Source organism: Alligator mississippiensis, chromosome 11, assembly GCF_030867095.1.
Source record: "Alligator mississippiensis isolate rAllMis1 chromosome 11, rAllMis1, whole genome shotgun sequence".
NCBI lineage: Eukaryota > Metazoa > Chordata > Crocodylia > Alligatoridae > Alligator > Alligator mississippiensis.
Window position 1 is genome coordinate 53,520,394 of NC_081834.1, and position 13,527 is coordinate 53,533,920.

The 13,527-nt window shown below is 51.5% G+C and overlaps 1 protein-coding gene and 1 long non-coding RNA gene across 8 annotated transcripts in view; both read right to left on the reverse strand.

Annotated features, from left to right (window-relative positions):
* ATAT1 (alpha tubulin acetyltransferase 1) overlaps nucleotides 1-13,527 on the reverse strand; it is a 29,593-nt gene that overhangs the window by 6,461 nt on the left and 9,605 nt on the right. For 3 of the 7 annotated variants that reach the window (XM_014608268.3, XM_019478791.2, XM_019478790.2), the window contains exons 7-9: nucleotides 10,915-10,960; nucleotides 6,207-6,278; nucleotides 4,413-4,632 (exon numbers count right to left, since the gene is read on the reverse strand). In XM_014608268.3, the coding sequence (XP_014463754.2) occupies nucleotides 4,413-4,632; nucleotides 6,207-6,278; nucleotides 10,915-10,960 (338 nt within the window). Of the gene's footprint in view, nucleotides 1-4,408; nucleotides 4,633-6,206; nucleotides 6,279-10,914; nucleotides 10,961-13,527 lie in introns of those variants that run through there. The other 4 variants (XM_059715082.1, XM_059715085.1, XM_059715081.1 and 1 more) reach the window with 4 other exon arrangements.
* On the reverse strand, nucleotides 47-4,406 carry LOC132244090 (uncharacterized). Its single transcript, XR_009455688.1, has 2 exons — nucleotides 3,047-4,406; nucleotides 47-2,670 (listed from the first exon to the last, which is right to left on the reverse strand). It is a non-coding gene; the product is annotated as an uncharacterized LOC132244090 (long non-coding RNA).

Below are 13,527 nucleotides of genomic sequence, written 5' to 3' on the forward strand. Positions count from 1 at the left end.
CACAATCAGCCACCCCTGTGGAAGAGTAAAAGAAGCAATGCGCTGGTTGAAGGTTTTGAATTTAAAAAAAATCCAAACTTTATTGAAATGTAAACAAAAACTTGTGTTTCTGCATCAAATGCTAAGGACCAAAGGCAGCTCAGAGCCCTGGATGGCTTTGGTTGGGAGAGGGGTGGAGAGGCTAGGAATCAACCAAGGCAGGAACTAGCAATCCAACAGACATTGCACAGGTTGGAAGAACAGGCCTTGGGTTAAGCCATGAGGTTTAGGGGCAGGAAATTTGTGGTCAGCTCCCAGCTCTGAAAAAACCTCTTTCTGGGGAACCCTGGGCAAATCACTGTTTGTCCATACCTCATTTGTCCATCTGCAAAATGGGAGCGACAGGCCTTTCTTGTCTATACTTGACTGCAAGGTTTCTGGGGGTAGGGACCATCTCTCCCACAATGTCAATGCAGCACCATGCAGTGGCAGTATGGGTACTGATCTTGTGACCTGTAGACCCTACTACCACATAAATGAATGCAAGAGATTCAGGCCAGGACGGACTTAGAATAAAGGTTTTCAGTATTGATACTTAGCCTTCCTCTGCTTCTCTGGTGCTTCTGGTAAGCCCAATGTCCTCTGCCCTGGGTTGTGGGAAGTATTTTATCCTTATTTCCAGATGAGAAAGAGACTTGCCCAAGTTTCTAACATGGTTCAGGGAAGACAGCCAGGGACCTCCCATACTAACCCATAGACCACATTTGTAATCCAGAGCTGGGGACAACCCAGGTGTCTTGCCATCGAGCCCCCTCTTCTAACCATGTTTTAACCCCTGTTCAGACCCCATTTGCCTCCAAGAGCTACAAACAGGAACTAGGAGTGCTGCCTCCAAGATGACCAGGCCTGGACTGTTCCCTGATAAGCTCCTTGTCACCATGCACCCATGGTCAGCTGCAATCTTCCCAGAGAAACTGGAACAACACTGATTGGGAAGTTGTGGGCAGTGGATGCCCTCTGATGCAGCTGGCTACTAGCTGGATTTCAGTCGATCCTTTGTCATTGATCCATCATTTCCACAGCAGATCCCTTCTCAGGGCATCCGGCCATCCATCATCTTATGAAAGACCTCTCTTAGGGACAGAGCCATTGGCAAGTCAGAGACAGCATCTTTAGCAGTGGAATCTACAACAGATCTATGTGGGAATCCAGCAAATCAAGAAGTTCAAGATGGGCTGTTTGAGATTTAGCCATTGGCAACAGGTAACAGATCCCCCTCTGGGGAAAGCTCTTCAGGCAACTTTTAATGGATCCCCTCAGCTTTTGGCGAGGTTCTTTGTCTCAGACATTGCTCAGGTTCATCACAGTGGCATTAAGTCAGCAGTGGACCCACTGGGAAGGTGCAATATGGTTTTTGTTTCAGTTGTTGGCAGCTTGAAATAGGTCCCATTTTGATCCAGCAAACAGAACATGCAAGTGGCTCTTGTGCTTGTGTTAGATGCTAGGACTCTATATTGGATCTTTTTTTAGATCTGCTCACTTGGAAATCCCAGAGAATCCTAGTCAGCAATTGCCAAGAGATTCCTCTTAAATCCAACACTATTTTGGGGTCTTCTGTTGAGAATCAACAGTGGATCCTTCAAAAATCCACCAAGTGCAAGTCACATGGTGCTGTATTACTATTACAGGAACCAGTGTCCTAACAGTCCTTTTTCAAATCCACCAACTAAGAACTAAAGGGGAGCAGGTTCTGTACGCAGTATATGCTGATCTGCTGCAAGTCCCTGTTAGATCCAGCAAGCATGTAAACAAAAGTGAAACCTTGTTCTGGAGTTGATAAAAAAAATGGATCTCATTTAGATCCACCAACTATGACAGATAGGGGGAATTACACTGAATTATTAGGTTGGCCTTTGGCAATCTTTTAGATTCACCTGCTGAGAAAAACAGCAAGCAAACCCCATTCTTGTGTCAGTGATCAGCGAATGCCTTTCAGATCCACCAGACTTTATTCAGCATCAGCTATTAGTGATCTGCAAATGGATTCTTTTTAGAACCAGTGACAACCACAGCACACCAAGGGATCACCTTCCCATGGCCACTGGCAATCTACAGTGGATCCTAGTTAGATCCTGAGACGTGTTAAGGCGGCTGTATTCTGGAGTCAGTGATTGGCAAGTAGTAACAGATCCTTTTTTGGAGAAGAAAAAAACCCAACCCTATTTGCTCACTTGGAAATACAGGGAGGCAGGGGAACTTATCTGGCACAGGGCAGTGGATCCCAACTGCAAATCCAGTAAGGGAGCCAGGCTTGGTAACACACTGCTTACTGTAAACAGTCAACAGCTTTAGGACTAAAGTACAACATATGCATATAAAAACGGCAGGAGGAAGGGAGAGAGCTACTAATCTAAGGTGACCAGATCCTCCTCCTAGGGGCTTTGACAAGATCATGCCATAGAAAAAACGAGATGGGGGGGAAAAAGAAAACACTCCACCCACTCTGCTATAAATAATCACACATCCCTATCGGCCCTCCCCATGGAGCATATAAAAAGGGGAAAGGGATGCAGGGACTGAAAGCCCCTTTGCATTGTCAAAGGGATCAAGACACACGCAGATGCCCAGGATGGGGTGAGGGCCACACAGCAGAGACATCAATGGCTGGTGTTATCCGAGCGGGTGAGGGAGCTGGGAGGGGAAGGGGAAGGAGGGACAGAGAGAAAGAAAGAGAGAAGACAGATTAGTTCTCAGCCAGGCCGCGGCAAGTGCCAGCTATGCAAAGACCTGTTCCATTCTGATGCTTGTCCTGACCAGTGCTGGAGCAACTGGGCACCTGCCAGGCCTGTAATGAGGGACAGCACTGCCCCTGTCTACCTGCAGCCCTCTGAGGCACAGAGCTGGGTCAATGGTGATACACAATGTGTAGTTAAAACGAGAACAAGGCAGTGGTCCAAAGACTATACGTAGGGGTAGGGTCTTACAGTATGGATCCTCTGAGGTGCCAACCAACAGTGCAGTGCCAACTGAGAGAAAGCACTTGATGCAAAAAGGAAGTATGACTCACCCTGGTCCAGGTTTGATGAGCCAAGCGAGGGTCACGGCACATGGCAGGACCATGCAGACTTGAACAGGGCTGGCATTGGAGCATGCAAACTGCATGCTTGCAAAAAACAGTGCACCTTGCACAGATCCGACGCCTGGGCATGCAAAGCACGAATGTGCCGCAGCAACACAGCTTGCATGGATCCACTCATGCCGCTCACATGGACCTGACACCTCAGCATGCCAAGGGTTGCCATTTGCAAATGTGTGCACAAAAATGAGATGTCCTCACATGGATCCGGAATTCAGGGGGCACATGTGAAAGGCAGCTTTAGATCAACATGTCCGGGACTCGGCTCGAATGCACAGAAACAGTGCGACCTATACTGACCTGGAATGTGACAAGAGCATGGAAGACAAATGCAGCCGGTACTAGGCCAGCACTCCGCCTGGACGTGTTACAGTAGGAGAAGTGACAGGGACTAGTACCCCTCCACCCCATCTTACCAAGCAGAGGTGACCCATAGAGATTTGCTACTGGAGCAAACATGCAAACTACAGTATAACACACAGGGCTTAGACACGCGTGAAACAAATGCAGCATGCCCAGATGTGGCATGGACATGCAACTCCCCCCTGTGAAGCATTTGGGTGCACATGCAAGATGAGTGCCTGATGCCAGTACATGTGCGAGCCATGCACTACCCAAGCTTGCTGGGCATGGCTACGGTGCCAGTCAACTCGCTGACATTTAAGTCACTGCTATGCCTGGCCTGGAGGGTCCCATTGAAACAGGGACCACCCTTAACCTTCTTGTGTGAGCCCCAGGTCTGGGGCGGTGGGGGGTTGGGGGGGAGAAGGGGAGCTGAGCAGCTCTGGATTAATGCCATTAATGGCACAGTAACCAGAGGGAGGGAAAACTGGTGATGTTCCTCCCAGCTTCCCTGCCCCTAATGCTCTCCTGTCTCAGCCATTCAGGCCACTGGGATCAAAGATCAGTAGATATCACAGTGTTGTCTCCTAGACCCCAGATCTCCAAGATGTAGGCCACAGCCTAGGGCTGAATCTCAGGACAACCTGCAACCCACATCTGAGCTTCCCAGAATTGGAAGTCAACCAACAGCCTGGATCCCCAAGTGGTCCAGATTCCTTAGTGGTATCAGGATCACACACTACCCAGCGGCCTCATTCTCAGCCTGCCAGAAGTCAACATCACGCAGATCCCTGAACTGTCATTAACCCAATCACTGCTTGCCGACTCAGCCACACACTCTGAGTGAAGGTGCCCAGGCTGCAAGCCTGAAACCAGCTGGGTCTATCACACTTCCTACATAGCCATCCTGCCTTTGCCCACCCACAAGGCCTCTTGCCCCAACCCTCCCCCTCACCTGGTCCTCCGTCTCTGTGCAGCTGGGCCACCTGGCTCACCGTTGAGCAGGTGATGGGCACCTGCATGAGGGGGACAGAGGCGCAAGTTCCTTAACAACTCCTGTTCGTTGAGGAAGGGCTTGAGGCAACCCCGCACCGGGGAATTGCCCAGGCTGCTGGAGCGGGTCAGCGCGTGAGACTGGTTGAAGGGCCATGGCGGTTCCACTTCCTCCTTTAGGACTAAAATGACATACTGAAAATCAAACCCCACCCACCCACTATGTAGCCCAGCCCCTACTGACATCTCCATCCTACATCTCTAGATGGATGGGGTAAGGTCACAGCTGGGGACTGGCAGGGTTGAGTGAGGTGTACAGAGGGGGAGGTTTTGTAGAACCACAGAGCTCTGAGTCCTCCCACAGCTACAGAAGAGCTGGATGCAATGCCCAGACAGCATTTACCTTCTGCTTCTTGTCTAGGGAAGAAAAGCGACTCAGTGGTTAAGATCTGCTCCCAACTCCTGGTGACACTGGTCAAGTCACTGGACACCTAAGTGCTATTCTCTTCCACCTTGTTCCATGAAAAGTCATTAAAGCAAAGCCTCTGCCTTCTCATCACTTTTCATGACAGTCCCCAAGCTAAGAGGATAGTTCGTTTTATAAGAAACCGTTTGCATTTTGGAAGGGACTGGCAGTGTGGAACAGGATTGCATTCAGGTGCCTAAGTCTACTAAGTCAATGATCAAGTGGACTAGGATCATGCCCATAGTCTCTGTGCTTCCATCTCCCCACCTGGGTATCGGTGATGACAGCCATGTCTTGCCTCACAGGGAAAGGATAGAAACGACTACAGCAGACTATGATGTGCTTGAATGCCATTAGCTCAATGCCATTGGGATGAGATACAAGTACAGAGGCAGAAAAATCTTTTCTCCTGCTTGGACCTTTCAGAAGCGGGAAGAATCCCTTCTGGTATTGAAGGGATCTGATTAGTTCTCCTAAAACAGAGCTTGATGTGTGCTTTGATAGGGCAGCGAGACTAGAGGCCAACTGGTCGGTGTCATGGGACTGTTCACTTGGGAGCTACAAGTGGCTCTCAAAGGTTTGCACTGGGTAGGGACAGGCTAAGGAGGAGCAGTACAGAGCCCCGAGGGAGCAGATGGAGATATGTAGGGAAGAGGGATTTATTCTAGGATTTCCCACTCAAGGCAAATCATGTTTGAGAACTAGATATACTGTCCTTTTGCTGAGTCCTGGAGCCCCTGTGGGGACAGCACTGGGCAGTGCAGGCTGAATCAAGCTATCTGTGGGCCTGGGAGAACCACAGGGTTTGGCAGTGTTCAGAAGCTATAAGAGACTCCCCATCTGTGATGTTCATTACAGCGGAGTCCTGCTTCCCCCCAGCGTGTGTGTGTGTGTGTGCGCGCGCACGCACGCACGCACGCACATGCGTGCGTGTTGCACTAGGCCATCTGCAACTGTGGGAGAAGTGGGGGGAAATGGACCCTTCCTGCAGTGCAGATTTGTTTCCCTCAGCCTGAGACTCAGTTGGAGTCAGTGCAGCTCATTCCCACTCCCTCAGCCAGCCCATCCTCCTGATTTCCAACTGGATAAGAGCAGGCACTCCACAAAACCAAAGAGTCACCCACACTAGGGTCACATCCCTCTAGAAAGGGAAGGCCCTATATCTCCTCCCCCTACCCAGCTGAGTTAGCCAGTATAGGGCTGGCTTAGAGCTGGTGCCCCATACCCCTCATGCCTTATCTTATGCTCCCCACCCCAGGCTGATGCATGCATTAGCAAGGGGCCTCTTACACTCTCGGTCTGTTAGGGAGTAGGGCTTGATCTCCTCCTCGGGACGTTTTGGAAGCAATTTCCTCACCGGAGCTGGACAGAGAGAGCAAGAAGGGTCAGTCTGAAAAATACAGAGACTGGAAAGGGTGGCAATGATTGAAGGGTGAGGCTGGGCTGCTGTAACCAGCCTGGGCATAGCTTTGAGGAACTAAACAGGATGAGGACCTGGCCCACATGCACCAGAAAGAAGCTGCAGGCAGAACCCCCAGACAGTGCCCGATGGGAACAGGTGGCCGCCAACTTGCTTCACATGCACTAGCTACTGATGGGGACACAGTAGGGCTGTCTTAGGCTAGAAATAGACATCACCAAGTGAAACGAGTCATCTGTGCTGGGATGCCCCAGCACAGCTAATCCGCTTGATTGGGCAAAACACACATTGTGCTTTGTTCCACCCATTCATCTCATCATAGAAACCTCCTGAGGTCCCTTCCTACCCTCATTTATCTAGTTCAACCCTTTGCTCAAAACAAGACCAGCCCCAACTAGATCATCCCAGCCAAAGCTTTGTCTAGCCGGGCCTTAAAAACCTCCAAGGATGGAAAGTCTATAACCTCCTCGGGTAGCCTGCTCCAGAAATATTTTCTTTATATTGAACCTAACCTTCCCTTGCTACAAGTTGAGACCACTGCTCTTTGGGGTGCTTGTCCATCTTGAGGGACAACAGTTGACATGTTCCTCTGCTTGCAGACATATGCCCCCAGCCATCTCCAGGGTTCCCAGAGATTGCCAAGGGTGTATCTCTGCAAGCAGAGAATCCCGACTTTCTCCACTTCCAGAGTCCCACCCCAGAGATCCTGGGAGCATGTCTCAAAGTGTGAAAGCTAGGATACTCCAGCGTGGTATGCAGTCCTAAGTCTAGGGCCACCAGTCGGCTGATTGGTAGTCTGAGCCCCAGGGCAACCTCACAACAAGTTCAACACTCCAATACATTCTCAGGGCTGGTGCTGCCAATCAGCTAATTAGTGACTCCAGCCCCAGGACTGCACCAAAATATCCCAGATTTCCTTGCTTCCAGAGGCATGTCCCCAGGATCTCCAAGATGCATCTCTGAAAGCAAGAAAAGCTGGGCAGGTGCTCCCACGGCTTGAGGGGTCTGATCCCACACAGGAATTCCCAGGGAGAGGAGGACTTGGACTCTCAAGCCCATGGACTGCCTGCCTAGGGCGGGAGAGTGCAGGCAGCTCTGGGCTGCCTCTGCTTTCCTATCATAAAGAAAATAGAGAAAAGGTCCACCACAATAAAGTGGCACAATTTATTGCTACCTTTCATTGTGGCCACACTGTGTCACAACAAAAGGTACAGATGCTTATTTGCTATTTTCATGGTGGCACAAAGGTGATGAATGGCGACATCTGTTTCTAACCCCCACCCCTGTGTGTTGCTGCCAGTGGGCTGATTAGCTCTGCTGAGGATGACTTGGCATGGTGCTTCCTTAACATGCCAGCACATGAATGTGGCTCCTAGTCCTTCTCCCAGCACCATCCAGATCACTCTGGTTCCAGGGGTCCCATGCACCTTGCTGCAATTGGGATAAAAAAGAAAGAAGGGCCCTACTCTAGTGAAGCCTCCCAGATTTATTTAAAGACTTTCAAAGAAGAATCCATTATGCCCGTAGTCCTGGGCAAGGGTCTCTATTAAAGATGGAAAGCTTCTTGTTAGTCAGAATTTGTCCAGCCACAGAAGTCTACAGAGTCCCATGAAGGTCCTGAGGTGAAGCCAGTCTTTTATCTGCTCTTTGAAAGGATCAATATATGTACAGAAGCACCGAGAGCTCCCACTGGCTTTGACTGGTGCAGTGGGTGAACAGTCCCTCTAAAAGCAGAGCTGGCCATCTTTTGAGTTGGACAGAGACACTGGGAAGGAGAATCTGCTCAAAATCCTGGCCTGGGATTGTGACTGATGGGAAATGTATAGCTGGGAGGACAGCTGTTTTGATCTCCCTAGGCACAGCTGACAAGGACACAAAGAGGTCTCTGTTTCTGATGGAATTTTCTTACTTTAAAAAAGGAGGGGGGAAACAGTTGTGACTTGAATAAAGTCATGAGGAAAGAGGCACACAGAACAAATCTCTCTCTGCAGATCTTTGACATGGGAAACCTAGTCTTGACCCTGCAAAGTGTGACAGATTGATACGAGTGATCCTATTCACTCATGCATTCCAGGATGCATTTCAGAACAGGCCAGTGGGGATGCTTTACCCTAGAGAGTGAATTTGGGCCGGTGGGCTGTAATATGGGGGTTCCACCTCAGGATTGGGGGTGGAACAAGCTGCACTCTACTTGTCAGATTGGAAACAGGCAGCATTCTGAGAATGGCACTTACTCAAATCAGTGGTTCTCAACTTTTTAAGAACCAGGCACCCCTCCAAAGTGTTTCTGTATTTTGCAGCACCCCCAGTTGAGAACCGCTGTTGTAATGCCTGAGCTTATCTTGGACAACACAATAGTGGTCCTTACCCAGGATGCGGCCACCTGCTCCTGCTCGTATTCAGGATATAGGAAAACCTAAAGCGGGTAGGAGTAGAGGTGTAACTAATGAGTTTTGTGCCATGGGGAATGTGTGGGTGGGGTGGAGGGAGGAAGTAAGGTGGTCATACCTGCCCTGGGTATCCTGGCACTTGGCACTTCCAGGTAGGCAATGGAAAGGCTGCTGCAGCCCAGCCTGATCCCTCTGGCTGGGCAATGCAAAGGGCTGCAGCTGGAGTGCATGCTCTTGCCATAGCCATTTCCAGTCAGCTCCTCCCTAGAGGGACATTGGACAGTTCCACCTGCTCTAGTTTCTGGGAGTGTGTGGGGTCAGACCAGAACGGACTACAGGAGAAGTGCAGGCTCCAGTTGCAACTGTTTCCCAATCTGCCTCCACAAGAGGAGAGAGTGGGGCAGCTCCTCCTAGCCACAATAGCAACTGCACACACCTGGGCTGAGAACCACTGTACTAAATGATGGAATAGAAAGGCAGTGCAGAAATCAATGTCCCTACATGGCACCAGGGGGTGCTATTCTGTAGGGAGCAGAGGTTGCCATTACCCAGCAAGGGAACCGTCCTGGAAGGAAGGCAGTAAGAAGGGAGAGGCCTGGGAGGGGCTCCCACTGGGAATCAATTGTTCACCCTCTGTAGCATGAGGGAGTAGTGCTCTTTGAAAACACAGAACTATTTCCATTCATCAGAACCTCCTGATCAGATGATCTCTCTCAATCTTCCTCATCCATTTTCCTGTTCTTCCTTTCTCACGTACCTGCAAAGCTTTGCATCCCCATGTCTGACCCAATCCTCCTGCTGGGTGGGTAATCAACTAGAAATTTCCATTCCAAAGATGGCTGCAGCACTGTGCAAGCAATCCTCCTATGCAAAAGTATCAAAGGCCAAACAGAGTGCTTCACCTGGCCTGCAAGACTCTTAGATAGGGTAGGGAATTCCCAGCTATGAAGCTCTGCTGACGATATGTCAGAGGCAGAGGGGTAAGCAATGGTTTCATTAACTCCCATGCTACTGCCAGGTTCATATCCAGCCCTGCAAAGGCCAAGGAGTGCAGGCAAGTTTATGGCAATGCTGTATAGCTGCCAGTTAATTGATGTAGTCCAGATGCTGCTGTATTTTAAAGTGGGCCGTGAATTCCCTGCAGTACTGCTGCATGAATCTTAACTTGCTGCCATGCTTCACCCCAGAAGTAGCAGCAATCACAGAAGAGGGTCAGAAGCTCTTTACATAAGATCCTCACTTTTTATTCTCCACAAGGATAAAACCAAGAAGTAGGAAACAATGCCTCATGAATGCCTCTAAGGATATGAGACAGTAGCAACTAGGCTAGGTGCAAAACTGGTAGAAGGAGGTGAAATTATCCTCTAGACATGATCCGTCAGAGCTCTGGGGTTCACCATGCGACAGGAGAGTAGTTTGTGCAGAAAGGCTCAGGAAATGCTGGTGAAAAGGGAGAAGAGCACACCAAGGGGATGTAGGATCTTTTTCCTTTATCAAGGCCATTGGAGTGCTGCCTCCAAGATGTAGGAGGAGCAGCAGCATGTGAGACTGGAGCTATAGGCAGGGAGTCTCTGGGGAAGCTAAGAGCGCACAAACTCCCCAGGCAAGACAGGCCTGGCGTTTGGCAGAAGAAATGGGGGAGGATTGGCCATGGAAAGGAGAAGCAGAGGAAAGGGCAAACTCCTGCTGTGGGACCATCTGTATGAAACCAAAAAATCTAGTTCTTAGCTCTTTCCCTGGGTGAGAAGGTGGGGGAAGGCTAGGCAGAAAAAAGAAGGCTATACCTCTTAGGATGCTCAGGCCTTAAAGAGCCAGCTAGATAGGAAGAGATTCTGTTTTCTCCTTTCCTGTTATGGGTTACTTACTAGAAAAACACCATCCCCCCACCTCCATGGGGCTTCAGTCTCCAACCTCTGTATGGAAAAACCAATCCAGCAGACAGAAGGTGAGAATGTGTGATATTTTCAACACTGCCATGGATGTTCCCTTGCCCCTTGGGGCCTGATTGAAGCAACTGGAGACTCTGAAGCCTGTGTCGATTCAGCAGTTCTTGGGAAGGCCCTAACTCAGGCAGGGAGAATCCAAAGCTACAGACAGCACTGGGGGAAGCCATCCTATTTTTGTGGGCACAAGTATTCAGACTAGGTACAGGGCCAGGCAGGAGGGACCTGTGGCATGTCTGACTCACCATGCTGGTTGGCGAAGAAGCCCTCAAAGATGACAAAGTTGTTCACCTGGGAGAACCACAGACCAAGAATAGATGAGGAACTCCTCTCCCCGACTCCTTGCCGTCCCTGTTCCCCTAACCCCGGCCTCTCCCAACCCCGAAACATGCACACTCGGGCCCCTTTTAGGACTTAAACAGGATACAGAGTTGAGTGCTCTGTGCCCTGACCATGGTCTAGGGAGCCTAGTGTGGCTGTTGTCTGCAACTCTAGGTTCACAGGGAGCATCAACAAAGTGCACTACAAAATAACTTAAGTGATCAGCTCTCAGGTCTGAGCCCTCAAGCATAGCCTGGGTATGAGCAGCCACAAGATGTAATCCTACATGAGTTACCCAGTCCTCGCTGGTCCTATTGCCCTAGGTCAGTGGTCACCAACCTGTCAATCCCAGAGCCTCTTCAGGTCAATCTGAGGCTGGGGAGAGGGGCTGAGCATGTGTGTGCATGCGCCCTCCTCCCCCCAGCCCAGGTCAGTCCGTGCGGGAGGGAAGGGGCAGGGGCCAGATCGAGGCTCCACACGGTGAGGGACAGTGCATCCGAGGCAGGAACCTGGCACTGCCCCAGCCCCAGCCTGCCCCGCCTGCAAATCCAGGGGCACATGCCCCCCATGCCCTCCTGGGCTGTGTGCCCCTCCGCCCCTGGACAAACTGCTCCGTTCTGCACCCCGCCCCGGCTGTGCAGGGCCTGCCCCAATCCCCACTTCCACACTCACAGCTGTGTGAGGGAGGGGGGCGGGGCAGATCGATGCCCCAGTGGTGAAGGAGGGAGAGGGACAAAGGCAGAAGCAGGGCCTGGGGGGAACATGGGACAAGCGGAGGCCTGGGGGGTGGGAGGGGGGATATGCCTTCTGGGCCTCCGCTTGTCACACCACCTGGCCTGGCCAGGGCCCAGGCCCTGCTCCTGCCTGTGCCCCATTCCTTCCCTCACCACTGGGGCCTCGATCTGCCCCACCTCACCCCCAGAACCCTTTCTCCTCCCTCTTCCCCTTTCCCCACTAACTTACCTGCTGGGTGGGGGGGCACGTCCCCAAATAATTTTATCTCTGCCTCGATCTGCCCCCCACTTCCCTCCCCACAGACTTGACCTGCAGGGAAAGGGACTGGGGTGGTGATGGGGCACAGTAGATCTTGGGTTGCTTTTTAATTCAAAAAGTGATCTCCTATCCAAAAAGGCTAGAGACCACTGCCCTACGGGCATTTCCACTGGAACACAGGATGTATCCCATAATTGATTAAACTGCAGAACTGCTCAAATAGTTCTTCTCCCAGGAGAGGACATAGGGTGGAATTATGGGAAATAGGGGTGCACCAATAGAGATTTTTGGGGCCAATACCAATAGCCAATATTTAAGGAGGCATATCAGCCTATACTGATCTGATTTCTGATACAGCTGCCTCCAGCTGGTAAGTCTGGTGTGGTGGAAAGGGACGGGGGTGGGAAGGGGCATGGGGGAGTGCAGATCAACACCCCCCACAGTGAGGAAGGGGGCAGGGGCAGGCACTGCCCAGGTTGGGTAGACACTGCCCAGGTGGGGTAGGTGGAGGGGAAGCTCTCACTGCTGCTTGCACCCTGGGAGGGCATGGGGGGGAAAGGGGGTGCATGTGCCCCCTGGACCTACGAGGGGCAGTGGGACAGGCTGCAGCCAGGGCTGCGCTGGGCTCTTCTCGGCACAGGCAGGATGCAGCATCCACCCCAAATTTCACCACCACTCCACTCCCACTGTTGCTGCCACTAGCTGCCCACTGCAGCCCCGGCTCGATGTCCCGCTTCCACCTATGTGCCAGGAAGAGCCGGGGCTGCATTGGGCAGCTGGCAGCAGCAGCACTGGGAGTAGAGCAGCAGCGAAATTTGGGATGGATGCAGCATCCTCCCAGCGCTGCCAGCACCCGCTCCAAGCCCAGCCGCCTCCAAGAAGAGCCCCACACAGATATGGGGGCACACACCCGTTCCATCCTGGGGTGCAAGCAGCCCCCCACCCCCCCACAAGCCACAGCTCCAGCCCCCCTGCCTAAGCAGCGCCTGCCTCTGCCCTTGCCCCCTCCCTCACTGCATGGGGTGTTGATCTGCCCCCACCCCGCCCAAGTCTCTTCCATCCCTCCTCCCCTTCCACCACACTGGACTTACCAGCTGGAGGCAGCTCTCCACGCTGCCAGCTGTGCTCCTCGCTGCCTGAGTGCTGCGCTGCAGCTGCACACAGCACAGGTATTTAATCGGACAAATTACTGGCCCCATTGGGCCAGTATCTGACACAGCCAGTTTTCTTTATATCAGGACCAATCTGATATCAGACTAATGTATCAATGCACCTCTAATGGGAAAGTCATTGGAGGACTAAGGAAGCTGGAGTAGTTGAGCCTACATTCTCCCTGCAAAGCAGACAATTGGCAGAAGGAATAGGTGCACTACCTGACCTAATTCTGAAACTAATGCAGATCTCATATTACAACTGAAAATATAGCAGCCCTGAGTCTCTTCCATGCCAGGGACTGGGCAATAGTATGTATGAACCCAGGACACACACTGTAAGAGTTGAGGAACTTAGAATCAGGCCCTCTGGTAGGGGCAACCAGCTTCTCT